This window comes from Numida meleagris, chromosome 3 (genome assembly GCF_002078875.1).
Source record: "Numida meleagris isolate 19003 breed g44 Domestic line chromosome 3, NumMel1.0, whole genome shotgun sequence".
Classification (NCBI taxonomy): Eukaryota; Metazoa; Chordata; class Aves; order Galliformes; family Numididae; genus Numida; species Numida meleagris.
Window position 1 is genome coordinate 57527620 of NC_034411.1, and position 27920 is coordinate 57555539.

General features: G+C 36.6%; 2 protein-coding genes across 11 annotated transcripts in view; one reads left to right on the forward strand and one right to left on the reverse strand.

The window, feature by feature from the left end:
- Nucleotides 1–4504, forward strand: part of SAMD3 (sterile alpha motif domain containing 3) — a 36145-nt gene extending 31641 nt beyond the window's left edge. For both annotated transcript variants that reach the window (XM_021390954.1, XM_021390955.1), the window contains exons 7-10: nucleotides 1014–1217; nucleotides 1577–1748; nucleotides 2993–3075; nucleotides 3333–4504. In XM_021390954.1, the coding sequence (XP_021246629.1) occupies nucleotides 1014–1217; nucleotides 1577–1748; nucleotides 2993–3075; nucleotides 3333–3623 (750 nt within the window). In that variant the 3' untranslated portion in view covers nucleotides 3624–4504. The remainder of the gene's footprint in view (nucleotides 1–1013; nucleotides 1218–1576; nucleotides 1749–2992; nucleotides 3076–3332) is intronic.
- L3MBTL3 (L3MBTL3, histone methyl-lysine binding protein) overlaps nucleotides 5456–27920 on the reverse strand; it is a 73625-nt gene continuing 51160 nt past the window's right edge. For 8 of the 9 annotated variants that reach the window (XM_021390944.1, XM_021390953.1, XM_021390950.1 and 5 more), the window contains 8 exons: nucleotides 27270–27384; nucleotides 23933–24035; nucleotides 17092–17238; nucleotides 15534–15698; nucleotides 12429–12520; nucleotides 10599–10762; nucleotides 9484–9546; nucleotides 5456–7330 (listed from right to left, as the gene is read on the reverse strand). In XM_021390944.1, coding sequence (XP_021246619.1) covers nucleotides 7187–7330; nucleotides 9484–9546; nucleotides 10599–10762; nucleotides 12429–12520; nucleotides 15534–15698; nucleotides 17092–17238; nucleotides 23933–24035; nucleotides 27270–27384 — 993 coding nt within the window. In that variant the 3' untranslated portion in view covers nucleotides 5456–7186. The remainder of the gene's footprint in view (nucleotides 7331–9483; nucleotides 9547–10598; nucleotides 10763–12428; nucleotides 12521–15533; nucleotides 15699–17091; nucleotides 17239–23932; nucleotides 24036–27269; nucleotides 27385–27920) is intronic. The other variant, XM_021390946.1, reaches the window with a different exon arrangement.

Genomic DNA, 27920 nt, shown 5'->3' on the forward strand with positions numbered 1-27920 from the left:
TTGGAATTTCACACACACAATTTTAAACGTCCATTAAAATGGACGTTAAAATGGAAAATTAAATTGCATACAGAGAGCTCTGCAAAGCAGTCTTGAATGTTGCATTTTTTCAGCTCTATGTCTTAAATGTTCTGGGAAATAAAACAAAGTGTCTCAACTTGCGCTGGCTCTGGCCCACAGGGCACCACTGGCATAGATGACAGCTACATTAGTGATGATATATTTGGGAAAAGCTGGTTTAAGCATAGCTTGAGAGTAGTAATGACACTAACAAAGCATCTGTATGTTTTTTCAGTTTGCTTCAATGGGTGAATTCACTGCCTCCTATGGTAGAAACTAAACAGCCACAGACTACAGCCACAGATGTACTGCTTTGGATACCCACCCCTTTTATTTGTAATTACTGTTTGTGGAGTTGCAGCAGGGACAATAATAATAATTTTGAGGAAAATCATTAAATAAATCTTCAAGTATGGACTGTCAAGCTACTCAAATAACGCTTTCCATTAAGAGGTTTCTTTCTCTTAATTCTTCTCGTTTTCTTCCTGGTAAACACTTCCAAGTTCGTTGTCCTGCTTTTAGTACTTGTATAAGTAAAAAGAAAATGCTATTTTTCTTGGCAATACAGAGCTAATATTGCTAAAGAGTAACACTGAGATATCATTAGAACTGCCTATTAATTTAAAAACAAAACAAAACAAAACAAAAAACAAAAAAACAAACCCACAATTAGGCAAACTAGGCACAGGAATTTCATGAGTATCCTCTAATGTGTAATTTGAGCTTGGGAGACCTGGCTGGTAGCTCTGGAACCGTATGAAGACTGATCCTATGTATGTGATAGGGTGACAGTACACAAGGGTGAATTTACAGGGACAGTATTCAAGCTGCACTCTAGGTCTTTTCTGCTGAGCTTCACTACACTTTGGTGAAGACTCCAGTGTGAACTGACAAGAAATCCCACATCAGATGAAAAGTGATCTGTTACATTTCTGTCCTTGATTTGCTGCTAGGAAGAACCTGCTTATCTTGAAGGTGATGCGGTGTACATACACATTAACTGGCTGAAGCAAGAATATATGAAAACTCTGAGAAACTGGAAAGAAGTGAATGACAAAATGAATGCAACCATGCAGATACGAAGGAAGATGATCTGTGATAAGACACCTTTAAAGGACATTCTTAGGCTATTTCCTTTCTTAAGATGCCCTTATCAGGTAACAGAACTATACTTAATAATGGTTCTATATTACAGATGTGACACAACTGTGGATGTTAATGGATGTTTTAGCTGAAGTATTAATCAACATTGTTCTCTAATGTATTTTTGCATCAGTCCTGTGTTAAACATGCCACACAGAACAGCAGTAGGTTGTTGGAAGTCCTTTGATGATACTTCATGTACTTCTTCCCTGTTTTGGAAAGAAACGAAGCGATGATATCATCCCATTTATAATCTTATTTTAGTAAGCTAGTCTTACCCTGTCTTCAAAGCATGAACTTCATTTCTTGTTTTCAGTTTTGGCTTTAAGGATTGCAATAATAGTTCTTTTTTTTTTTTTTTTTTTTTTTTTAGCTTTTTAGGGAGTTCCAGCTTCTCACACACATGGATGTTTATCAGAAAACAGTTAAGATTTTGGAGATTTATTCAGAAAGCATATTATCTTTGTATCTGGTGAAGAATAATCCAGTTAACATTATGCTACAAGAAAATCTGAAACAAAACACAGAGGAAAACGTTCTAAAATGTCAGTACAAATCTATGCTCTGAATATCTGTACTAGGTCTGGCTGGGCTGGAATTAATCTTCTTAAGAGCAGTCGGTATGGTGCTGTGTTTTAGATTGGTGACCAAAACAATGCTGGTAACACACCAATGTTTTAGCTGTTGCTGAGCAGTGTTTGCGCAGACTAAAGGTTGCTTGTTCCTCATTCTTCCTCCCAGTGAATAGAGTTGGGGGATATGCGCAAGAGACTGGGAGGGGGACAACCAGGCAGATGACGCAAACTAGCCGAAGAGATGTTCCACGCCATATAACATGTTCAGCAATAAAAAGGGAGAGAACAGGGTTGTGGGCTTTAGGGAGGTAAACCAACTTTTCCTCAAGAACTTAGAAGGAGAAATAGTCTTGTAAAAAATGCTTTCCCTTAGGAAGAGAAGTACTGTTTTTAAGCTGGAAGTCTTCATCCCAGTGAAACAATGTAAGACGTACTTACTGCTAACTGTCTTTCAAGTACCCTGTCTCTGTAGGAATAATTTACTTTAGGAGTAAAAGCACAAACTGGTACAGCATACAGTCTCTGGAAAGCAGGGATCTGTGTCACACACAGAGGTCCATGTTGTGTTCGGCTTGCTGGCTGTGAGAGGGAGCAAATAACTGCTGCCACTCACCTTCTTTCAGTCTGAAAACTGGGGTGAGGGTAGTTCTGTAAGGACAAAACGTTTGAAAGAGTTACTCAAAACTTTACTCTTCCTGAACTGCGGCTGTAGATCCCTATACCTGAGCTAAATTCTGTGAGAAGCGCTTCTTAGAGTGTTATTTGCTGTCCAAACAGGCATAATGCCAGGAGGTCAAATCAATTACAGAATTAACCCGAATTGGAAGGGACACATACACAGTCCAACTTCTGGCTCCACACAGGACCACCCAAAAAGCAGACCGCATGACTGAGAGCATTGTCCAGATGTTTCTTGGAACTCTACCAAGCTTGGTGCCATGACCACTCAAGGATGACACATAAGGAAGATAAGCATTTCCCAATTGGAATATAGCATTTGTGAGAGCATTATGAATTTGAATACTATGGCCCATTGCCAGATGAGGCACCTAAACTTTTACTGTGGCACAAACTACTCTTCAAAATGGACCAAGGAGCATTTCTACTGCTGAGCTGTTAGCTATTTCATAAACCACAATCTGTTTTTCCAGGATGATACCACAGTGCCTGAATGTTCTCATTTGTAATTCAGCATAAATCCTTGTCTTTCACAGATATGAAGATGACTGCTGCATGTTTACTTCTGCCAGATGTCTTTGAAGATGACTCCAGTCTGTTTGCTGCAGTGAATGAGGAGGTAGGAGACAGCACCAGCAGCTGTGGTCTTGCTCCTATGAGCTGCCTGGGCATATCTCTCAGCCTTTTGGTGGCCTAAATTAGTTCCTGGAGAAGGGTGACATTCTCCTGCCCTTTAGATAAAAGGCAAATATTCACAGAAATGCTGGTTAAATTCAAAGCAGTGTTACTGGGCTTACTGAATTTTTTGATGTTACAACTTACAGTTCACCAAATGATGCTGTGATATCATTTGAAATATCCCTTTTCTTAATTTAGGTGAAGGTATTGACACCAGTGTTGGAAGTTAAAAATCCCTTCAGTGTGAATTCATGCAGGTTTGCTTTGTACATAGAAAAACAAGAGGTAGCCCAGCTCAGTGACTGTACCGCAGCTCTGGCAGCTCTGGTGGCTGCATTTCATGTGTTCAATATCCAGTGCCCAAGCAGAATCCAAAGGACGCTGAAATTCCTGGTGTCCCTGATCTTTGAGATGAACATCCCTCAAGCGTTCCTCCCAGGTCAGGTAAAGAAAGGGCTGGAGATACCTAAGCATCCCAGTGTTCGCTAGCGTACTCGTGTCAGGAACTTTTGGAATTTTGTCAAAACAAATCTCTTTGTTGTGAAGATAAATCAGTGCATTCATTCTAGTGAAAGTGTTTGTGTATTTCTAACAGTTATGTTTAATAATGTCTGCTTTTTAAAAATTGTACTAGCTACTTTTTTAAAAACCTAAAATTGTCTAGAGCTGTCTGGAAGCATTAGAGCAACTAAAATTTTCTAGTTTACTGCATATGTTATGTATTAGTTTTCCATACAGAGCATTTTACAAATGCAGATAATATTTTTACCATCAGAATTAAAAAACGTACTTGTGAGTTAATGTGAGCGCTTAATGTTCTGAATTTACACAAATTAAACATTTGTTACCTCTCTATTATCATCATGTGATCATTGGAAGTGCTTGAATGTATTTCATTGTTTTAAAATACTGGGCTTGATTTATAATTTACAGGATGATGAGTTTTCATTCTTTTCTCAACCCATGAAATGTTTTCTTCTTTCTTTTAACATTAACCCAAAGTTTGCTAAATAAGGATTCTGAGATCAGCTCTCAAAGTAGCAAGAATGACTTTCTGGGATGCTGCCACGTGCATTTGTAACAACAGCTTTTGTGCTGGGAAACAAATGCCTCATTTTCTGTCTGAGTTTGTTCACCAGAACAGATCAGCCATCTCCACATGATACATGTCCTGTCTGCCCACACACAGCGGAGCCATTCTGTCTTCTTCCACAGTCTTCTTTTCTCCCTGCCATAGCCCTCTTAACTCCTTAAGTGCCTTGCACATCTGGAAATCCTGATATAGTGGATGGCTTTGGGTAAGCTCGTAGCGATGGACAGTAGCAGCTGCCAGCAAGCTTGACCACTGCCTTAGTTAGTATAGACAGAATGGCAAATAGCTTTTTTTAAAAAAAAAAAACAAAAAACAGCAACACTACATTCTGCTCAAGAGCTCAATTTCTCACTATTTCTAGAAGTGTAGTATTTGCATTCACCAGTATTCTGCACACTCAAACATATAGCTTGGAAAGCTGCACGAGTTTTCTTAAGCCCTGATTGCACAGGAGTGAGTCCAATTCAGAGATTACAGTGTGATAGTGCAGTATGAGGGAAGAGTACTGCAATAAATGGCCTGACCCTTGCAGAAGTCTTAGGATTTTCACTTCCCTCTCATGGAAACTGTGGGATATCCTTAGCCATGTAACTGCTGGATCACCTCCAACACAATGTTGAAAACCACTGTGATCACCATTTCAAAGATCCGCTATGTCCGAGTATATTTCATGTCCTTCTGCATTTGTTGGGTGTAGTCTTTGTAACACAATTTGCTGGTACCTCATCACATATACAAAAGTGAAGAATGCAGTAATCATGGTCTTGCTAAATAGAGAAAGCATCATTCAAGTGAAGTTTTTTACATCTTGTAAAGAGTATTAACTCTAAACTATTTCATTAAACCACAGTACACTGTAAGTAGGTATATAAAAATTCAGGTAATTGCTAAGATTCCCAAGTGATTTCTGTCAAGTGGCAAAACACTCTCCCTGAAGGCTCCAGAGCTGGCACATGAGAGAAAAGTACACACCAGAAGTGAGAGTTCAAGGAAGTGAACTTCATGGAAGGACAGAAGGAAAGAAAACTAAAGAACGTGGCATTTTCTGTTCTATGTCAGCTGTGGTCAATGACAAAATTCAAGTTTATGGATCTAGGAAATGTTTTGGGTGAGGTCAGCTGGCAGTGGCTGAGTTGCTCTTTCAGATGCATGAACACAATGAAGTACAGTGAAGAACTACTCCACGCCACCCTCTGGAACATCCAGGTTAATCTGAGAATCCTGGGCATACATGAATGTAACAGACAGGTCCAACTCAGGTTTTATTTGTATTGTAGTACAATAAGAGTGCAATTTGACTGTACAAATATTGAACAAAATGTAAAAATATTATTTATGCAATGCTATGGAAGGAAATTAATAGAGCAATGCAACTTACTTCATACTGACCCTGTTTTACCTCATTATGGCAGGTACCAGTCACCAGTGTGATCTGGAAGGGGCACAAAGGGTTCTTGAAATCTTAAGGAACTTCAGCCAAAGAACAGCCTAGCAAAATCTGTGGGAAGATTTAAAATTCTCCAAGTTCTGTGCAACGGAAACACTGTTCTTAACTACAGACTGAGCAACTGCCCACCTCAGTACTAAGAAGAGGGCTGCCAAAATCTTGATCCAACTCTTCTCTCTCTTCTTGTAAAAGCAAAATTCTGGTACAGCCCTCAATATACCAGTAGCTAGGCTTTCTCCAGTGTAAAGTGCATCCGGTTTACATCTTACGTATATATACCAAGTGCAACTAATTTCCCTGACATAATAAGCCTCCAAGTACCTGCTAGTGGAATCTGCAGCCTTGCTAATGACCTGGTGAAACCCATGCCTTTTACCTAGTTCATGCCTATGCAAGATACGTGTTTAGCTTTTTCCTCCATGTTTTGGCTTTCCCGCTATGCTTCATTCATTTGTAAATCAGAATTTTGAACTAGGAAGTGGTGGGTTAAATAATTCTCCCACCACTAGGAGAACGAGCTTACACTGAATATGAAGCCAGAGTAGCAGTCCTAGCATTAGGACACTGTTTTTCTCCACTGTTTTGGTAAGTATACTGGAGACTAGCGTGTGCAGACATGAATAAATATATTTTCTTTTTTTGCTAATAGTCTTACCTCAAAATACGTGTATTTTCCTTCATGTGCGGAAGGACTGTAAGCAGGCTCCCATGTAAAAGGCTCGGGCTCTACTATGCAGCATAAATGAATGTCTTCTATGAAGTCAAACTTTATTTTTCAGTTGCAGCCTTCTCTATACTGATCTTTTGGTAAAATACATTAAAGATGCTGGTGGAAAAACTCACATAACATTTTTGTAATCGTGCAAAAGTAAAAACATTCAGTTATCAAAAAAGCATTATAATTTCAACCCCAACAAGGTTTGTTTCGTTACAAGCAAACAGACAGTTTTATAATCTGTAAAGTTATATGCTGTAGCATAAGGTGTCACATATGTAACATTAACTTTCATTTTTAAACTATGGCACAATTTTTTATTAGCCGTAACAGTCTCATCTGGCTATCCATAGCCATTTGGCTAATTGTTTTTTATTTCGATGGTAAGAAATAATAGCTACCGAGAAGTAAAATGGGTACATGAAGCAGAATTTAGGAATTCTTAGAAAATATTAATGTTCCCTTATATAATACAGCATAAATAATTAATGAAGGTTTTTTCTTGATGCCCAGAGCGTTAGGGATCCTGGCCCTCCATGGAGAATTAGCGCCATTAGTTTGGTAAATAAGACTAGCTGACTTGGTTGTTAAAAAGTACCTTCTTAAAAGCTTCAGCACTTCCCAGAAGGATTCAGATGTGTACTGGCTCTAGGAGAATATGAATAGTCCACCAGTGCAGAACATACTTTTCTTCCTTTCTGAGAGTCCTTACTCAATAATCCTGGTGAGTCTTTGTGCTTTGAATAAAACATGAGCTCCAGTGGAGGAAGTTGGCTTGTACACGTTTTCCATTATCTTCAAAGTTCATTGTGTGAGTTTTTCTCTGCAGCTTTGAACATCAGAATGGAATTAAAGATTTTTAGGGCTGGTCCCAGTTTAATGCTCATTATTTTGACTATGTCTGATTGAGTCATTAGCAGAAATGCTTCTCCATCAATTTGCTTTAAAAGAAAAACACAAAGCTATTAATAGGTCTGACAGTGCAGCAGTACAGATGTTTCAGAAAACATAAAGAGAAAATTACCCAATGATCTAAAGGAATGGCTGAACACAAATGCTTTCAAACTTCAGGATAGCTTTGCTATAAACTTTTTAGACAGATTAGCTAGTCCAAAAGAACAGGGTGATCATCCTCTTTCTGCTTGAAAAAAACTGTCTGGCTAATTTTTAGCTAGCCAGTGTTTTCTTTTCATACTGACAGTATAAAATAAAAGCTACTAAAAAGTAAAATAGGTCAGTGAAGTAGAATTCAGCAGTACTGCAGCATAGTAACTGATTTTGCCATTTTAGCTCCTTGTATGCAAGCCCTCATAAGCAAGTCTCCAGATTTCACTCCTAGCTAAAGAACTGGAACCCTCTTCAGGCCACTTTTCTCTGTCCATTCAATAGGAAATTAAAATGAATGTCCCAAATGTAAACATGGGCTAGACTAGGTAAAACTGCTTCTGATACAAACACAACTTTCGGGAAAACACTTTTTTTTCTCCCAGTCTAGTAGTGTTGCTATTTTAATAAAAATTACAAGTGAATATGTCCTGTAAGCAAATCATTCTGTCACCAGGGTGCTAAATCTGAACATGAAGAGCCAAAGCCCTCACATCCCAGAGCAAACTGAGGCAAATAATTATTGGTAAACTTCAATATCTTTGGTATCTGTAGCAACTCTTCAGTGCAAGCAGGATAGCTTGGCCTAGAAGTCCATTGTATTTAAGTTAGGAGCACTGCTTAGACTTAGAGATACCGATTTGAGATAGAACTAGTGTAATTAATTTCCTGTGAGACCAGGACATGAGCTTTCTGAATCAGACATGCTGTTAAGACAGAACACTGCAGCACTGCAAGCTGAGAAGCACCACAGTGAGACCAGCACCACATGGTTATCATGGTTACTGTCGACAAATTTTGTTTACAAAGCCAAACTGGATGGGCTCAGAACCAGAAGCATTGCAGTGTGGGGGTGCCCAGCTTTTTGCAGCTTCATAACATAAGGATGGGAGTTCATCTCCACAGCAGAAGTCTGAACCAACACCTTCCACCTACGGAAAGACCTTCAGTTGTAAGCTTGATAGAGTGTTCCAGAATGAGCATCTTTCAAGCCTATGTGCCAGAGTCTGAATTAGTAGATGGAGTATGACTTCTCTGTGAACTGTGGAGATGCCAGCCAGTCCACTCTGGTTGGCATCATTGGCAGATAATGGTCCCGGAGAGACAGCCAAAACTTGAGAGGTTGAATCCTAGATGGGCAAGAATTTTCTTACACCTCTGAAAACAAAAGTATTTAGGATTCATCCATCTCTGTGGCACTTCCCATCTGTTGATTCAATCAGCAGCGCATCAGCTGTTATTGATCTTTAAATTCCTTGGAGAGACCTCCTAAGTGACACAGTATGAACTAGGTCTGCATAGCAGAAACAATTGTAAAATGCCTAAAATCTAAGCAAGTGCAAAATGCCCAGAGATGCAGCCTGTCAGTCCTTAGATATGAAATTATAATAGTCATTAAAAACTACAGCACAGCCTGAAAACTTCTGTCACAGGAGAGGATTAGCAGGGCCATGCTCAGGAGGTGCATTTACCTCCTCAAGTTTAAGTATCACAATTATTCTCCACTTGCAAGGGCGGATGACATGGGATATTACAGTATCATACTCTGCCCATTCATATGGCCTGGTGGGGATAAGCACCTGAACTATTCACACTGGCAATCTGTGATCAATTACCCTTCTTGGAAAGAAGAAGTACTAACAGGAGTAACAAACCTCTGAGAGGAAAAGCAAAAGCCAATACAGATTATAAAGGCCTATTGTACTGAAAAGCCACTTCCATCCCATTCAAATCACATTCATAAACTGGCTTTGTCAGGAGGAACTTCAAGGTTAAGCATGATCAGATATGACCTGGTTGACACTTAGCTAGTTTTATCTTCTTTCTTCCCACTCCATCAGCTGCAAAACAACCTGATAGTCCATAATACTTGCTTCTGACTTCAAACATAAAATTCTTCCAAATACTCCTATGTGTATTTAGTGACGAAATAAAATTAATCTTTCCATTAAGCTTTGTAATCCATAATTTTTGCAAAAAATTTACCCACCTCATCTTTAAATACCTTGCCATGTTCTTCACATCCTGGTAAACTCCGTATAAATTCAGAGACCTGACAGCAAAGAATAAAATGATGGATTTAGACTACTGTTTTTTCAAAGTAACCTTAAATGTTCACAAGCATTAAGCAAAGGTTTTTAGCTGTTTTTGCATCCTCAATTTAAGTCTTCCACATTTGTCAATGCGTGGAGTCACAGAGCTGGACATGTAAGGAGAGGAATTAGCAAACTGGAGCACGTGCCACTGTTGTGCACAGGACATCTAAGACTGGAATATAGCTACTCCCTCAAAATCACCCAGGTTATTCTACACATGAGATCCAGAATCGTGAGTCCTCTCTTACCAACTCACTTCCCACGAACAAAATTAGCTGCTGCCTTCTTCTCCTTTATTCTTTACAGCAGAAGAATTAGCAAATCCTTTTTCAAACTTCAATTTTCTTTTTCCTCTGGTTAGAGGAGATCCAACTGTTTCATCTGCAGAAAAGTGCTTTACTTTCTGAAAAAAGTCAGCCACTTCTGAAAATAAAGCAGGGACTAGATCTTCTCTGCCCAAGCATAACTGCACACCTGAACAGTGGCAGGGCTCCAATCTTGAAATCAAGCGTCATGGTCTGACCATCGCAATACTATTGCTTTCCACACTATAACTTTCTAGAACAGTGTGTCATACCCAAACTATGTATAGGGATTAGCCCTCAGTCTGAACTCACCCCTATACTATTCCACAAAATGTTTGTGATGGTGTTAGATGTCATCAGCGTAGACCTTGAGCACCTGCTGGGCCATACACTTAGCACTTTTATTTCCCTCTCTAAACTCAGTGAATATACACATAAATTTATTTGTTGATATACATGTGCATTTATTTTTGTATCTCTATCTATGCTTATACCTATATCCATACATATATGAAATGAATACTCACTGCTTTCAGGGCTAGATGGCGGCTGAATGGGCATTTTGTGAACCTGTTGGTCTGGCTGACTCTAACCTTCTGAGTACTAAGACATTATCTGTAGTTTACGGGGTTAATCTATAGCTCTGAGTCAACCAAGAATTTGAAGATGCTGGCAGAGAGACAAAAGATACAGGGAAAACCTACCTCATCTGTACTCCACTTAGAAACTTTACTGGCTGGGATCCCAGCTACACTTGGCAGGAGCTTGCTTTGCTGTTCCCAGCGCAAGGGTAGGCCAGGGATTTGCAGCTTTGAAGACACAACTACTGGTTGAGAAAGAAGCCTCTGGGTGCTGGGTTCTTCAGTAACTTCAACAAGAGAAAGTAGTAAATAAGTTTAAATTCCTCAATCGGTGATGAGATCAGTCACAGTAAAATCATATTCATTTCTATTAATATATATGGACCTCCCTTAGAAAGCTGTACTGTTTTGCTTACACCAGAATTAGAAGAGTAATATAAGACTTCTTCCACTGTGACTGTGATTATATTGGTTCTATATAACTGTTCTTACAAGGGAAAAAGCTCTTTCAACATAATATAATGCTATGCCTTCACAACTGTTGGCCTATCACACCATAGGTCTCATAATTTTAAATATTTTGATACAATAAATATTCTGAATATTTTGATATAATAAATAACACCCACTTCTAACATTTATATAGTACTACTAGAACTAACTTAATACCAGGGCTGAGCTGTAAAACTTCATCAAAACCAGCACTGCGCTGCTATAAAATTCCAAGTGAATCAGATGAACAGTTCCAGCCCACACATTTATGCCTCATCCACAACAAAAAGTTTTTCTGTTCTCCTGAGGAAAAAAAACCCACAAATGTCTGCAAATTCCCTGTTCCCTTTTAACTTAATGTTTTATTTAGAAAATAACATTTAACTCCGTGATGCTATGAGTTTTTTTGCAAGGTCATTTCCCTTTTTATATCACTTATCCATCATGGAAGGAAGGAGGATCCCATCCCACTCGACTCAAAGGTAATGCACAGGTGGGAGGGTGGCTTCAGCCAAATGCTGCTTGTTGCTGCTGCTGTCTGGAGAGCAGCAGCATTTGCAGATGTGTGTAGGAGGAAGGAGTGAAGAGTCACGCCTTAAATGATGTCAAACTACATAAGACATCTACGTCTATTTGGCTCCATTGCAAATGCAAAAGCAATGTCTGCTATGAACTCAGAACAGAATGCTTCCCAGTTGCTGAGTAAAACCGGAAAACCTCTGGAATTCATTTCTGAATGAAAAAATTCAACAACAAATCAATATATAGTATTCTTTAATAACAATACTTCATGCAGTCAGAAATCTCTATGCATTCTTGTTTCGATTGCTCACTTCTATTATAGCTCCATTCTATTTTTGTTTTGTTTCTATTTATGTTTTGGAAAGTTGCTATTATTCACTGATATCTGCATTCTTACTGTTCTAGTTTTCATACATTGGTGGCCAACAACTAGGGCACAAATTCCTATTACAGATTTCTGCCAGTGCAGTATGACTGGTTTGGAACATGGTTTGGCTGCTGGAAAGTAAACTGCACAACAGACTGAGATGGAGTTTAATAAGTCACCTCAATGCTGAGTTGTAACTGTAATGTGTAACTCTGCATCTTCAACTTTTTTCCAGTACATTCTTAAAGCAATAAATGAACCATTCAGATTGGTTTAATTATCTATTTGTAAAAGTCAGTGAAAGGAAACATATCAGCATTCAGTTTGCACTCATCTGTAAAGATGATTTTAAAGATGATTACAACTGCAATAAAGTTCCTAGCAAACCCTAGATTGATTGTAAGGTAAACACAATGTTGGAAGTGCTACTGTCAAAAAAAAAAAAAAAAAAAGAGACACAAATAGCAAATGTGAAAAGTTGCAATGCAGTTTCATGAAGAATTACAAAAAATGTCACACTTCCTTAATTCTGCAGATTTTAATATCAAATGAATGAAGTACTGACAAGTTACCTGTAATTTCATTTGAAACGAGCAGATTATTTTCTGTCTCTTTTTCTTCACACTCTTTGTTCTTTACAGAGTCCTTCATCTGTAGTACTCCTCTGAGGAAAATAAGACGTTCATTTTTATTAATACATCATAAAAATCACTAAGCACGATGACGTTGCTTGCTAACAATGCTAGATCATTACTAATACTCCAGAATTCCCACACAAAGGATGTTGTATCCTCATAAAATTTAAAAAGGAGAATCTAATTTCTGACTTACACAGATGGTAACACTAATGCCTACTGACATGAATTTTGCAATTAAGGCAAATTAAGTAGCATAAACTAAAACTGCATCAATCAGATCAACACATTTGACTTCATAACTGAAACTAGAAAATATACAAATGAAGGTAGTGGATGTGCCCATGGCAGAAGATGGATAAAGTGAAAGACATATATACAGCTGCATCTCCTATAAAGCCTTGCTGTTTACCCAGGCCATTTTCATGAGCTGTCTTAAACATTATCTATTTATTTTTCTCAACTCAACCATCATCTCCATCCCAGCTCCTGTATGGTACCGACATATTGCTGTGCAGCTGTTAATGATCCCACTGACAATATTTTACTTTTTAGTTTTTGCATTACTTCTTACTGAGCAGTAATCACTCTTTGCCTGCTAACTCCGGCTACACTCTTGGGTTTGCCAACCCAAACATTTGCAAAGAGGAGACGTTTATTGAGAAAAATGGGGCAAGAGAAGTGAAAATAAGAGATCTTCTAAGGGGGGAGGATATTTTTATTTTAAAGCTAGCCCCTGAGAAATTCTTTTTCAAACTCTCCCTTCATGAGATATTTTCAGCCTGGCTTCTTATAGAAATGAAGATTATATGAACATGCTGACATTATGTGTGCATTCCTTCTTTCTTTTAGTAACATGAGGACACTGGCCAATTCTTACTAAATCATCACAGATGTAGAGCTCTCAGAGATACAAGGTACATAACAAACATTTTGTTAAAATAGCCACCAGACTAAAAGACCTTAAAGACAATAAGAAATCCACTACATGAACTCACGCTTTACCAAATAACAGAGAAGCAATCAACAAGAATACCATCACCAATGTTTGACTGATAAAAAACCTAACTAGAGCTAACATCCTGTTAGCCATCAAGATTAGCTAACCTCAAAACACAAAACCACAGAAGAAACAGATCTTTTTTTTTTTCCACAGAATAGCATGGATTGGAAGGGACCTTAATGATCATCCAGTTCCAACTCTCTGTTGTGGACAGAGTTGCCACCCACTAGATTAGGCTGCATGATTTAATTCCACTTTAATTCCATTGCTTACATTTATATGTATTAAAAGCTAAGAAAGAAAGAGGAACTAGAAATTAGCTGAATATGACTTAGGTTTGCAGCAAAATAAATCTCATGGTTTGTTGTGTATGTGGTTGGTTCCTCAATCAAGTACTTCTATGAAACATAATATTACCTGGAACATAAAGACATACACAATTGTACTGAAGACAAACATAATTAAATCCAGACAATGAGCTCCGCTACTGAAAAGCACAAAAGTAGGCATATCTGTCTTCAATTATGCATGTGTACTTTGAATAAACATCTGAAAATATCCTCTGGGTATTGCAATAACCAGATGCTCCATATTTAATAACTCTAATAGTTCAAATATACCTGATGTTGTGAAGACCATTTCTCATACCTGTTTAAAAGGAAGCTTAGTCAACTTAAAGTCCTCTCTGGCTATGCTGGATACATAAAGAATGTGGAAAACTAGATGATAAAATGCAGAGAGTCATCAGTGCACTCTAACACTTCAAATAACTCAAAAACCCTCTGGGCAGTTCAAAGCTAGCACAAAGCTGTTATTCTCTGAATGAAAATGACTCAACAGAGAGAAAAGATACCACATGTATCTGCTATTTTAGGGCCTCATAAAGATAACACCCTCTGAAAAAAAAGACCAAATAAATTTTTCTTCAATTAATTTAGAGATATTCAGTAAAGTCAATGTTTATTTCCAGAAAAAAGTGAATTTACTGTAAATATGATTGAAATGCTGAATGACAACTAACACAGGTCATTTCAGAACTACATTACTGTCATTCTGTCTTTTTTGCTGTTTGAATTCACTGGAGAATGACTAATTAAAGCTATTAATTTGTGATAAAGATATATTTACTCTGTTTGATGCTCCCAATAGATCTTTTCCAAAAGATGGTTGAAATAATGTGAAAGAATGTTCTAAAGAAAAATTGACAGCTTTTAAAAGATGTAAAAAGCTACAAAGAATAAAAGTTTGATTTTGTACTACTACTGGACCTTTTGTCTTACAGGAAAGTGTGAATACTAGTTCAGGAAAGAAAAAAAATATACAGGAGTTCCAGGGCATTTAATTGCTTCTTAGTAAAACTGCAAAGTTTCAATCATCAGCTTTACTGTGAGGCATTCACCATGTAAAACTAACTCCCCAAAGTCTCTGAAGATACTATTATTACTAGCATTCACAGTGCACATATTATCAACACATTACAATGCAGTTAATGTAAACACATAACAAATGACATTTTTGTTCCATGGCATCTTCCCTCTATTTCTGTAAGAAACTAGCCAATAAAATAATGCACTGATGCTGTAACTAATTAAATAAGAAAGGGGATGCTGTTATCTCACATATTCCCTCAAAGAAGTGCATCAGATTTCCAGTTTCAAAGATAGCCTTTATAAATACATGATATATTTTATGATATATAATATCATAAATATTATTTTCCAGTGTAGTATCTCATGTCATTCTTCATCAAAAAACACTCTAAGCATGAGAGTTAAGAGATTACTTTCAGTAATTTCTCTGACTTGCAGTATTTTTCCTATCCTTTCTGATATGTATTACTTATTTCTTAATTAAACTGTGATTTTCCATTCCTCTCTGTTTCTATTACAAAGACTATTAAGCTCTTCTAATATGAAGAACTTTCTTCCTCCCCACTGCTTCCAAGAGTTCCACAGATAAACCTCTATACTGCACTCATAGTAAGCTGCATTTTAAACAGACTCCAAACAACCCATACTTTGAAAGGAATTGATAGTTACCCAGGTGGCTTCTTTTCTTTCATGTCACATAACAGGGGCTTCTTGCAAGGAGATGCACTTTCTCTGTCTTCCTGCTTAGTTGTTTCTGATACAGTTTTCCCAGATGATCGATTATGAGCTGCAGATTTTGTTCCTATGTGACCAGGGCTAGGGCATTTTCTGTCACTGTTTAGAATAAATTAACAAAATGTTTTAAAAAGAGAGCAGTTGAGTTGTTGTTCACTTTATTTTCTTTATGGACAAAGAATCATTAGTGTAATTCAAAAAATAAGGTTGTGAGGTTTTTGTTTTTAGAAGAAATACACAGAAGTTTCTCACTTGGCATCAACAAAATTGTACACATGGGACTTTCAAAAATCACAAAACATTAAATCACAAAACACCTCTCATTAAAGGTAAAACTTGCAGACAATTCAACAGTGTTACCATTGAACTTTCCTAATGTTATTTTTGATAATAAACTCTCAATTTCAAATATTTGTATTATAAGAAAACTTCAAAGTATCATGTTTTCCTCCTATCCCATCTCTTACAATACATGGCTACACATGTAGGACCCTACAAAATCTTATGCAATCTGTCATCTGGGACAGTTAAAAAAATAGCGCTTGATGCTGTCCCTGTTACAGAGAAAACTGGTGAAACTCTCACTGGCTTCACTGGGACTGCATTCAGGCTAGCTGCCAGAGGGTAATTAGGGTCTCTTCAGATTTCAACTACCCTACACAAGAACAATTGAACCAAACAGTGCTCAGTGACAGCTGAATATTTTGTTTTTAACACATGTAGCTGAAACCATCCCTGAGAATCTCATTTGAAATACCATCTACTGAAAATACTTGGTCATTACAGAGGAAAGTGGAATGAATCTTCAGGATAAACATTCATATTTTCACATTTACTTGAATGTAACCCTTGAAAAGAATGGAAAGCCTCTCTTCTCCATTCCTTCCTAAACTCTCTGTATCTCCCTAACACAAAATGAGCACGGGAGTCTGTGTTCACAATTTCTGTTAGAAAATCATCATTTAAAAAGTCTCTTGGTATCACATCCATTTGTGTTTTCACAGTACTCCTGCAAGAAGTTTCAGCTACGGAGTTATGCATCGTTCTTGCAAAACTCACTCCCAATAATTCAATTCCCCACTCCCACAGTAATGGCAGAATTTATAGTGGTTATTCAAAGAGTAACATTAATTTACATTCATGTCAATAAGGCCACCTCAGCAAGTAGAAGAAACCCAAATAAATCATTTTCTTAAGTGAAACCAACAGGCAAACAACCCATTTTAAATTCCAGCTAACCACCTTGTAGCTAACACAGTTAAAATGAATGTGAAACTGAAATGTTGTTAAATCACACATAGTAGAATCAGTATTAGTCAGTGGCCTTTTCAGTGAGCGCTGATGAAACCATTCCTTCCCTGTAAATGAAAATGCAGATAAATACACAGGTTTTCCTGAAACTATTCAGCTGTTACACAACTACAAATTATGCTACACAACACTGAAATAAAGCACTGCGGCTAGTCATAGGCATGGCTCCAATCAGAATTACTTGATTATAGGAGAGGGGGATCTTTCCCTTGCTTCCACTCTTCTGTTTCTGGGGACAGGATTGGCTGCAGGCAACTCCCCACTGAGCCGATCGGGTAGGAGGCTTTCTTTGTTCAAGTTCATCTCAGAGTATGGGCAGCTGACTGCACTAGAAGGTGAAAAAGAGAAATGCCTCCTTATTTTCATTCACTTTACAGACTTCACTCAGTTCAAATGAAATGACATCTGAGACCAATTTTCTAGAAGCGGATGGAATCAATTCGTATAGAAAAATCAGAAAAAATGCAAGTAGTCAGACGTTAAAATGTTAATAAATATACTGATTAAAAACTGCAGCCTGAATGCTTTTCGTATTTCTTGTCTACAGCAACTTATGGAATACAAATTATATTAGTTTATATTACAGCATACATTCTGGAAAATTGCTTGATGAACATTTAGTCTGCTCTCAAAGCTTTCATGGTGTTTTATTCATAATATACAGGATGCCTCTGACCATATTCTTCACACTCCAAATAACACAATCCTATTCCTATGGCTATTTTCCCCACAAAGGAGGATATTTCTGTTATGTAGTCCCCACAAAGAGATTGTATTGCAAGGGTGTAGTATGAGGTATGGCACACTTTCTCTCACTGGAGAGATAGAATGCCCAATCTTTGCAAATAATACTTTTACTCCACTAGAAGTGTGTTTTTCACACATTTTCCTATCATTCAGCATCCCATTTCATTACATTCCTGAAAATTTGACACTGTGCTTTTGATAATGACTTGAACAAATGTGAAAGTCATACCTCTCAACATCAGAAAACTTACGCTTGCCCCAAGAGGTAGGAAGTAGAACAACAGCAACGGAGAACACACCAGACTGAACTAAGATTTTGTCTACGAAATATCAGTCAACATACTCACAAGCATAATATACCAAATACGTAATATACAATACACTGATGTATACTTCAAAGACAATATAGCAAATTCTGGAACGCATATATATGCCATGACAGAGAACAACAAAATACCCAGTTTTCAAATACCTTTTTTAAGATAAACATGCTTTATTTTTGGTTAGTGAGCTACTATGCTAACTACAAAATTATGCTTTTCTACTTAGCTGTATTATTACAAGAACCTTTATAATGCTAAAATGTAAAAAATTCAAGATCTACGTTCTAGGATTTTACTTATTTTCTTTCAATAATATAACTATCTTTCCATAAACCACATCAATGTTTTGTTTCACTGATTACGTGATTTCCAAACGGGACTGCCTAATAGAAACAACAGTCTATCTTGCCATCAATATGCCTTGCCATCTCTGAATTACAAAAAAAAAAAAAAAAAAAAAAAGAAAAACAACAGCTTTAAGTATCATGTTAATTCTACAAAGCAGAGCATTAAAAAAGGCCTTTTATTCAAAATATGTCGTACACTCTCCCTATCTTTTACCCATGAAGCTTTGGATTCACAGCAAGTATGAATTAATTCCTATCATAAGGTCTAATTCTGGTCCTACCAACCTACCCAAAAAGCTTGTGGCAATTTACATTTCTCTCAGCATTAGTATAAAAAGAGAAAATTCCTAAAGGCTACAGAACCCAAGATAGTGAGATCTTGCTGAGGTTATCAAAACACAATTCTATCAGCAAGTCTGATTTTTTTTCAGTTGGTTAATTTGAACAAGACCATATCTACATTTTTAAATCCTTGCATAGCTGTGCTGAACCTGAATTATGGAGGAAAAATATGCCAGTAGAATACAATTTCTGCTATTCTAATCAACTTACGTAAGCAGAATTTGGCACTTACTTCAGATTTATGTACTTCATTTTTCTACCTACTTTTTTTATCTGTCTGAGGACTAGCGTCTGCCAGACACCTTAAAACAATGAAAAACTAAAGGATGAGGGAGAAAAGAAAAAGACTAGGGAAAGCTGGTTAATATTCTTAATCCTCTATACTACTGCATCTATCTCCATTACATCTTTTTAACTTTCAAATGAAGTATGAGCTGAAAAATATAGGCTCTTATTTGGAAAATGATTTTATGGAGTCAATGCCAATGGTATTTAAGTACTGGCTGTGACAAACCCATACCACTGTGATAATAAGAAACTCAGGAATATATTGGTCAATCTCAGTTCTGCCATTCTGATAAAATAAAGCATGTAATCTTCTTTTGACTTCCTATGCCCACAAGGATGTTTTGAGGATTTTTAAGGAGTATCTCAAGGAAACACTAAATACAAACAAATGGCTATTTAACTTCAGCTATGTATAATTATTATTAAATAGGCTTTACATCACAATGAAATCTGACAGTAAAATTTCATCTCTAGTACATCTTCTGATCGCCAAAATCAGCAATATGTTTTAAATTTAAAAGTTAGCTGAAGCCTCCAAATTCAGTCCTTCACTGGAACTTCCTTGTTTTGCCTTTTCCTTTAGAATTTTCTTCAAAAACAGAAAAACAATCTCAGTCAACAACAGTTATAATATTAACGAAATTTTAGAGCATTAAATTCAGATGAGTTTTTCTTCGTAATTAATCATTTGAATTGCTGCATCACGTTAAAAAAAATCCATGGCAGTCCTTTGATGTTTCTATTACTTGAAGCAACAAAACGAATGCTCATGATTTCCTCTGTCAGCTTTGTTGCAACAAAACAGAGCATGAATGAACAGTAAGTATGAGCTAGGTGGCTTTAGATCAAACAATCAGTCCTGAATCTCAGTGCCTCCAGCCTTCAGTTCAGTTTAGCTTGTATACTACAAAGACTAAAAAACTGATCTTATTATTCACGCATAAAGAAGTATTTGGTTTATACATTACTAAGTTTTAGAAACAACTCAAGTACTCAGAAGTCTTGATCATTGGGTTATTTAAAAATTAAATTAGGATTCTTAACTGTTCTCTCAACCTGAATGTGGATTTCTGCTGCAGCTTTCACTTTGTGCATTAACACACTGTTTAGAAAACAGCAGAAGTTCAAAGCCCATTTACAAGTTGATCAGATATCCTTGACTTGTGGGTACTGCTGTCTTCCAGAAGAACAGGGAGCATGGCAAGAAGTGGCACCTTCACTTAAAGTCCTTACTGTATGTCTGATGCAGCCAGACATCTTCTATTGCTGCTTCACATCTTTGAAACCATGAAGATAATCTATTATCATCTGAGCTGTTCCAAGTAGGCTCAACCCATGTTTCAGTAAATAAATTACATCCTCCCTGCCCCCCACAGGATTGTAATCAGCTACCTTTCAACGCTGGAGGATCAGCACACCACAGCAATTAAGCCATCTGTTGTATACTTTGCATCCTACTGCAGTGGCAGCAGATTGGCTGGCAATGTATGTAGCATAGTTTTCTGAGGAAAGGGAGCTACTATTTCCTGAGTGCTGCATAAGCTGAGTAAAAACCTGACATTAAAAAAAGCCTCTCTTCTTGTGGAATCAGGAATGATCAATAAAGAAAAAAAGGAAAGAATGCACTGATTGTTTCTGACAAGTAGTGTGCATGGTGTGACCTGCTGACTGCCCAAGAAGCACAGAAAGCAGCAGAAGAAACTCTGTTCTCACTTCCCACCTGTAGAACCACTATCCAAGTTATGTATCACTAGTACTCGCATGAAATAGCTGCAAAACTATTCATGAATATTGTCTTACTTGGATTTTTTTTTAATTAAAGAAAATTTTTCTTTGAGCTTTTTTTTTACTTTTACTTAGTGATGTCTTTACTTCAGTTGACTTTACGAAGATATTTTTAACATGTAACAAATGATACAAATGCTCTCTACCACAACTTACAACTTATGTCTACCATCAATGCATCCTTTTTTTAGCAAAAAGTCAACAGTAGCTTAAAACCTATTCGGCTGGAGATAACACCCTTAACATAAAAGAAAATGAAACTGGAGACTGGCAAAAGTATCAGAGGAGATTTACTTCAGCAGATGCTGAACAAATAGATGGAATATCCTGGTGAACCGAGGCTTCCAGTGCTTCTGCACAACAATTTTCTGAGAACACGGTCTCCATCGTGACACATTCAGTTCACTTCCACATAACAGATGATGTTTCAATAAAATGCCCTCCAAGCTTACATTTTGCTCCCTAATGCTCCCTAAGCAGTTCAGCATATTGTTTATTTCTCATCATCTTTATTTGACGGTAGGAGCAAGCTTCCAGTTACTACAGTATAAAGTCACTAGTATGAAAATAGTACCACACAAATTTTAACTTGTGTTCTTCAGCAATGTGCATGATCTTAATTATGAACTACAAATTAATATTTTTTTCCCATTCTAATTTCCTGAAAGTCATGCGATTGAGAACTGTTGGGTGAAGCGGACTTGATCCTTAGTCAAGGAGAGTTAACCCAAAACATGAATGACCTGTTTACAGCCAAGTGTTTTTCATTACAGCTCAGACTCATTGAATGCATTAAATATTAGAAAGCATACAATATACAATCTAATCATAAATATGCAGGTAATCTGCATGGTGCTACCAGAGCACACCAGTCTCTGTTTCAAGTGCCCAGAAAATCAAAACTAGATCAACTGGTGATAGATAGCCAGTCCTTATTAACATCAACTTTTCAAAAAAATAAATGTTTTTTTCCCACTATATTAATCAATCACCTAGGCATTTATCTGCTTCCTAAGGAAGAAGCTCTCATGATTTCAGAACTGTTTAGCATTTTAAATTATCATCTCTTATGCACACAGATATTTATGCTGTAGATAGACACACCTCATCACGAAAAAAAAGATGGTTAAATACATTTCAGAGTTGCCAAGATAAGAGAGCTGAGGGACTTGAACCTGATGTGGATAATTACATCGATTTCAAAATGTCTTTGTTATTTCAAGTAGTAAAGTAAAAGTAATTGTACAATTGTAGAATTTTTGGGGTGACCTGGACCCTCAAATCTGTAGACTCCAGATAAACAACAAATTCATGATTTTCCTCCTAATTGCTCAAGAAAAGAAAATCCACAAAAATATCAACACAGAGAGCAAACTAAATAAACTGTATTATAAGATATTTATGGTGCTAATTTATTTGCTATGAAACAGCAAATTTCGTTTACAATCAACAAAATCCCTTTGGTTATATTTTATCTCTTCGAACTATCAGTTCATATGTAAATAACAGGATTGCTAAGACTGTAGTAAAAAACACAATAGATTGCCATTTCTCAGTATTCAGGATGAGTAAGTATAATATCTTTAAACAGCATGGAAAATATAGCTATAAAAGCAAAGAATACAAGAACTAACTAGACATACCTCTCTTACTCATCCTTTTGCTGTGAAACATTAGAAGTTTTAATGTCAACATGTATTCAGAGAGAAGATCACAAATGAAATCTTTTTCTGGCACATTCATGGAAGTTTCTTCCCTTTTTTTTTTTTTTTTTTTTTTTTTTTTTTAAGTTATGGTGGTTATGTTCATATGATTACAAATAATTGAGATAGCACATGTTAAGGAAAATAATACCCTGAATTGGAAGTTATTGCCTTACAGATCAGACACATTAATAAACTATACAAGATTCACTCTAGTGGAATATGAAATGAATTTCAGCTAAGCAACCAGGAAGATTTTTCAGCAAGTCTTAAAAAAAGTTCAAGTACCTCTTAAGTACTGATTAGATTATTTAAGCAGTTATCCTACTAAGATGAACAAAGCCTTTCAAAAGGAAAAACAAAAAACAAAAAACAAACAAAAAAAGAAGAAGAAAAAAGAACATGAACAGAAAAAGATATCAGGAAAAAAGTGAGAATAATCTGAACCAGTGCTGATATGCCATCAAAACCTTGCAGCCTAATTCTCACCAACAGGATGTAATTCTGCCACCAAAAATGTCAAAAGATTGTAGCACTATCTCTTGGGTCACGATAGTTTATTAATATTCTTGGAAAATATATGCAAATTACCGAAGAGCCATCCTCTAGTGACAGTAGAGCAGAAAGCACAAAGTGACGTACATTAGTGGATCCTATGACTGTTCAATGGAAAAAATTCCAAGAAAATTTTTGGAAACTGATTTGTGAAAAGGCTGTTTGATGCTGTTTATGATATTCAATTCTCAACATATTACATTAATTGTATTTCCATTACTGAAATATTCAAGATTAATCTCATACAATAAACATTTAAAAAATTGTAGAATTTTGGCTTAGTGAGTATTCCCATGTCCCTGTCTGTTCATGCATCACTCCATTCTCCCACACAACTGCTTTCCCTAGGTCAACTCTCCTGCAGGAGAGCCTGGGATGTTCACATTTCCATATTACACTTCAAGTGTTCAACAAAATGATCTTTAGAAACACTCAGTATAAACAGAAAGTTGTTTGGGCTGTAATTTGGGAATGTGTGAATCAGAATTTTCTTTTTAGTATTTTTTCAAGCCAACAAGCAAATCTTTACCGCTGCTGAGCAGAACAGAACATCCAAGTGATAAAAAACATTAGTGACCTTGTTTCAAAAGTTATTGCTTTATACATATCTGTCTATATCCTTTTGCAAACCAATCAGCAAGCCAAGGAATCTTCATAGGAAAAATATACAGATTAGAAGAATCTATCAATAGTGACAAAAATAAATGATCTTTGAAAAACCTTATCTTGGCATGCCCTGGTGAAATGAAGTTACAGATTGCTAATGTTTATTTCAGCATGCTCACCATGGCAACTGCAATCATTTCATATTTAGTTTTACAAAATTTATTATTTTTTTTTTCCAGACAGGATCAGTTTTCTTGTGAACAGCAATTAAAAAAAATGCACGCAGACATTACTAAATTGAATAAAATCAGTTTCACAGCACATACCTATGATGGCCGATATGTCTTGCTCTTTTAACATGCCCAACTCCTTTACATCCTGCTGTGGGACACCCACCATGCTCTAAAGCTTCCACTAACTCCAAGGGACCTGTATGTCAGGGAAATTACATATGACATTAAAAAAAACATATCTAATTTTAGAACTTATATAAATGTGCAGGAATACTAGAGATCGTATTAAACATAAGGAAGAAATAAATGCACAAAACGTAATTTTAAAGTACTTAAAAAAATGCATTTTGCAAAAGCATGATGGAGATTAAAACAATCTATTCCACTGGAGAAATAAAACTATTCTGAGTAAATCTCTACAGGAGAGCTACATCTGTATAAAGAATGCAAATCTTAGAGGAACTGTATGACTTCTAATTTCTCTCTTACTAAATAACTGTAAGCAGAACCAGGTAGTTTTGCAAGAGCACAGACAAAGTAAGCTACGCTGTTGTTCCTAAAGACAGAAATTTGTTGGGTACTGATCTTCTCTGTTTTTAGCTTAAATTTTCCAGTAAACAAGAGTTGAAAACAAAGGCTGGAAATAATACTAGAAGTGTTATCACTTGTCTCTGAGAAAAGAGACCAAAAACCTCCTCACTGCAATCTTCCTTCAGGCAGTTGTAGAGAGGCCTCCTCTTAGACTTCACTCTTCCAGACTAAACAATCCCAGTTCCCTCAGTGGCTCCTCGTAACTCCAGTTTTCTGGCACCTTAACTAGCTTAGTTGCTCTTTGCACACACTCGCACAACTCAACATATTTCCTGTAGTGAGGGGCCCAAAACAGAACACAATATTTGAGGTGTGGTCTCACCAGTGAGACCGCAAGTGGACAATCATTTCCCAAGTCCTGCTGGCCACACTGTATCTGATGCAGGCCAGGTTGCCACTGGCCTCACGTTCTTCCATGAAAACATACTGAGTGACCAATAACAGTTCAGGAGGCAAACAAAATGGAAGGAGTTGCAATGGAAGTGACCACAGAACAAGACAGGATGTCACTATTCAATTTTCTCCATCTACTGCTCTCTTAAATATTCCCTGCTTATCTGGTCACTGTATCTCAGTATACCAGAACTGGAATCTTTTTGTCTAAGTTGACCTGCTCTCAACCCAGGTATGAAATAGCCTTCTTACAAGGAATGACTAAGAAAGGTAGGACACTTTAAATTAGAAACAAATTGGATAAGCAGGAAAATTCTGGGAAAATAGGGAGATTTAGACAACCAGGCTACTACATGTAGCTTGAAGATTTTCACTCTAGTCAATAATGAGACATAAGGTCTCATTTGTGAGACCATACATTTGTGAGCTGATTACTGCCTTCAGAATGACAACTGGCTCTGTTGGGATCTTGCAGGAATTTGTGAAATCAGACATAAAAGAAAAAAAAAGCATCCTTAATTGAAAATTTGTGTTATCGCTTACTGTAGAACTGAAAAATTCATCTATTGATGTTCAAAACAATTATAGCAATTTCTCCATTTCTGTTTGTACATGCATATTACAGGGAAAAACTTACTGAAACAAACAAAAATATCTAAATATAAGATATTTTCCTCTCTGTTCTGATGAATATCTACACTTGGGTAAACCCTTAAATGAGAAGCTCAATTTCCCCTCAAATATGTAAAAAAAGCCCTGAATTTTCTGGTAAAGAGTCAGTTAAGTGTAAAAATAAAATAAAATGTAATAGGAAGGTATGTGCTAGAAGCAAAATAAACCAGTACACTGATGCTATGGTTTTGCACAAACTAGCTCCCTAACAAATGTCTTCCTTTCACTTAATGAATTGAAGCTCTAAAAATGCCATTTTAAAGAGCTGCAACAGTGTAAGAAAGGTGCTGCATCACTGTGAAATTATATTAAAATCAATGCCAACACATGGCTCCTAGTTCCCTAACTACTATCAGAAAGATCATAATCCATCATGGTGACTTCACTGTACCTTAAGATAAAACACTCTGAATACATACATACTGTAAGCATAAAGCTTTTATGATGACTGCTGTAGGCTAATATCGGTAGCAAAGTACAGCACTCACACAAAGCTCCTCCTATTAAAGACGGAGATGTGGACCACACCATTAGATAGCACTGCCTTACTGTATTATTCAGTAATCACACTATTTTAATTGTATTCCCGCAGTGAATTGTTCCTTCTCATTTTAAAGAATGGTTACTTTCCATTCTGTCATATTGTCCATTTTCCTTTTTCTAGCTAAACTTACATTGAAATATCACTTCCTCTCATCACACACTAGAAAAGATGAACAGTGGTTCCTACACCAACAACTAGAGGAAATGATGTACCGTATGAGAAGGGCATCTGCAGTTTTATTTCTTCCAATATCTCCACCAAAATGAAGTTATGTATTTTTCACTCCCAGGTAGGTTAAAATATTTTTTTTTCAATCACTGGTAATAGAAATTTCACAACCTAATCCTTTTTTTTTCTGTATGATACATTTTTTATTTATGTGGCCACATACTTTTTCCCACTGGACTCCTCCTTCATTCAGAACACAGGATGAACATCTCAATTTAAGAAGCAGCTATGCAGCATCTTATTTTACTCTCATTATTCACTTTGTACTTTGGTACTTGAGGAACTCCATTCAGATTCTGCTTTGAAGACAGAACAATTAACTTCCTAACAGGCAGACTTCATTGCACCATTGGAGTGCTGAGAAAACTAACGAATATACTCTTATCACAGTCTTGATAGGATTTTTTCATTTTTCTTGACATTTTAGAAATGCTGAACTGAAGTACAGAGACTTTCGCGTAACAAATTCACACTCTCTGAGTGTACCATATCTCTGTTATTTTGCATGTAACTTCTCAGAGTTCAGCATTTCTTATTTTCCAAGCACAGCTCCTTCTGATCTCAGTTACAGCTGTGGAACACTCAGCACATGTGCAAACCTCAGAGTCACAAGTCAAGTATCTACAATGCAAGCCTAGAAAAGAGCACTCAGTTAAAAATCATGTTCAAAGTTTGGGCAGTGATTTCACTGTGTCTAGAAACACAGCAGCATGAGCTGGATCTCATGCAACAGATCCCTGTTAATACTTCAGGTTTTGACTCTAATTCTTATGCATACAGACAAACATTGTACTTCCATTACAGTAAGGGTCATTACAGCTATCTATGAAAAAGTGATTAATTAGTGACATTTCAAATTACGTTGATTTTGCACTAAATGTCACATTTACATTATTTTGCATATCCTAGTTGCTGCCTTTCCTTGGACAACACTGGCAGAGGAAACATTAGCGTGATACACAGGCCTTTATCATCTCTACATTATAATGCAATTTCACTTACTCAGTGGGGGCTGAAGAGGGTGCCCAGTTTTTGTACACCACCCTGCAGGATGGATATCAGGACTATCTACATCCATCCAATAATCATAAATACTATCCCAGCCATCAAAATGGACCTACAATTAAAAAAAGAGAGAAATATATTTTAGATAAAAAAGATTCTCTATTAAATCAGTTTCCCTGAGCAATCTCTAGAAATGCTATTTCCATTAGAGAATTCATTTTAAGAAAACTATGGATGTTACACAGAAGATACATATATATTAGATTTTAGACCCATATTCACTCTGAGTGAAGTAAAGAGAGAGGTGTCATTTGGTTGTTTACTGTGTCTTACATCATGGGGCTCAAATCCCTACAGCAGGACATGTTTAGTTCACACTTTAATACTTAAGCATGACATTTTGTCTTTTTTTCTCTCAAAAAAATTAAACAATTTAAGAGCAGTGGTAAGCAAAAAAAATTTTTAAATGGCATTTATCCATAAAAAAAACAACAAGTAATTTCCATATTCAATTCTACTGATTACCTATGTCAGCAAATGTAACTAAGAGGATAAGAGAACAACCCCATCCAAAGGAATTATGTGCGTATTAGTAAGTGAAAAGGACAAGTAAAAGGTTAGCAGGACACAGCTCAATTATTGCTTAAT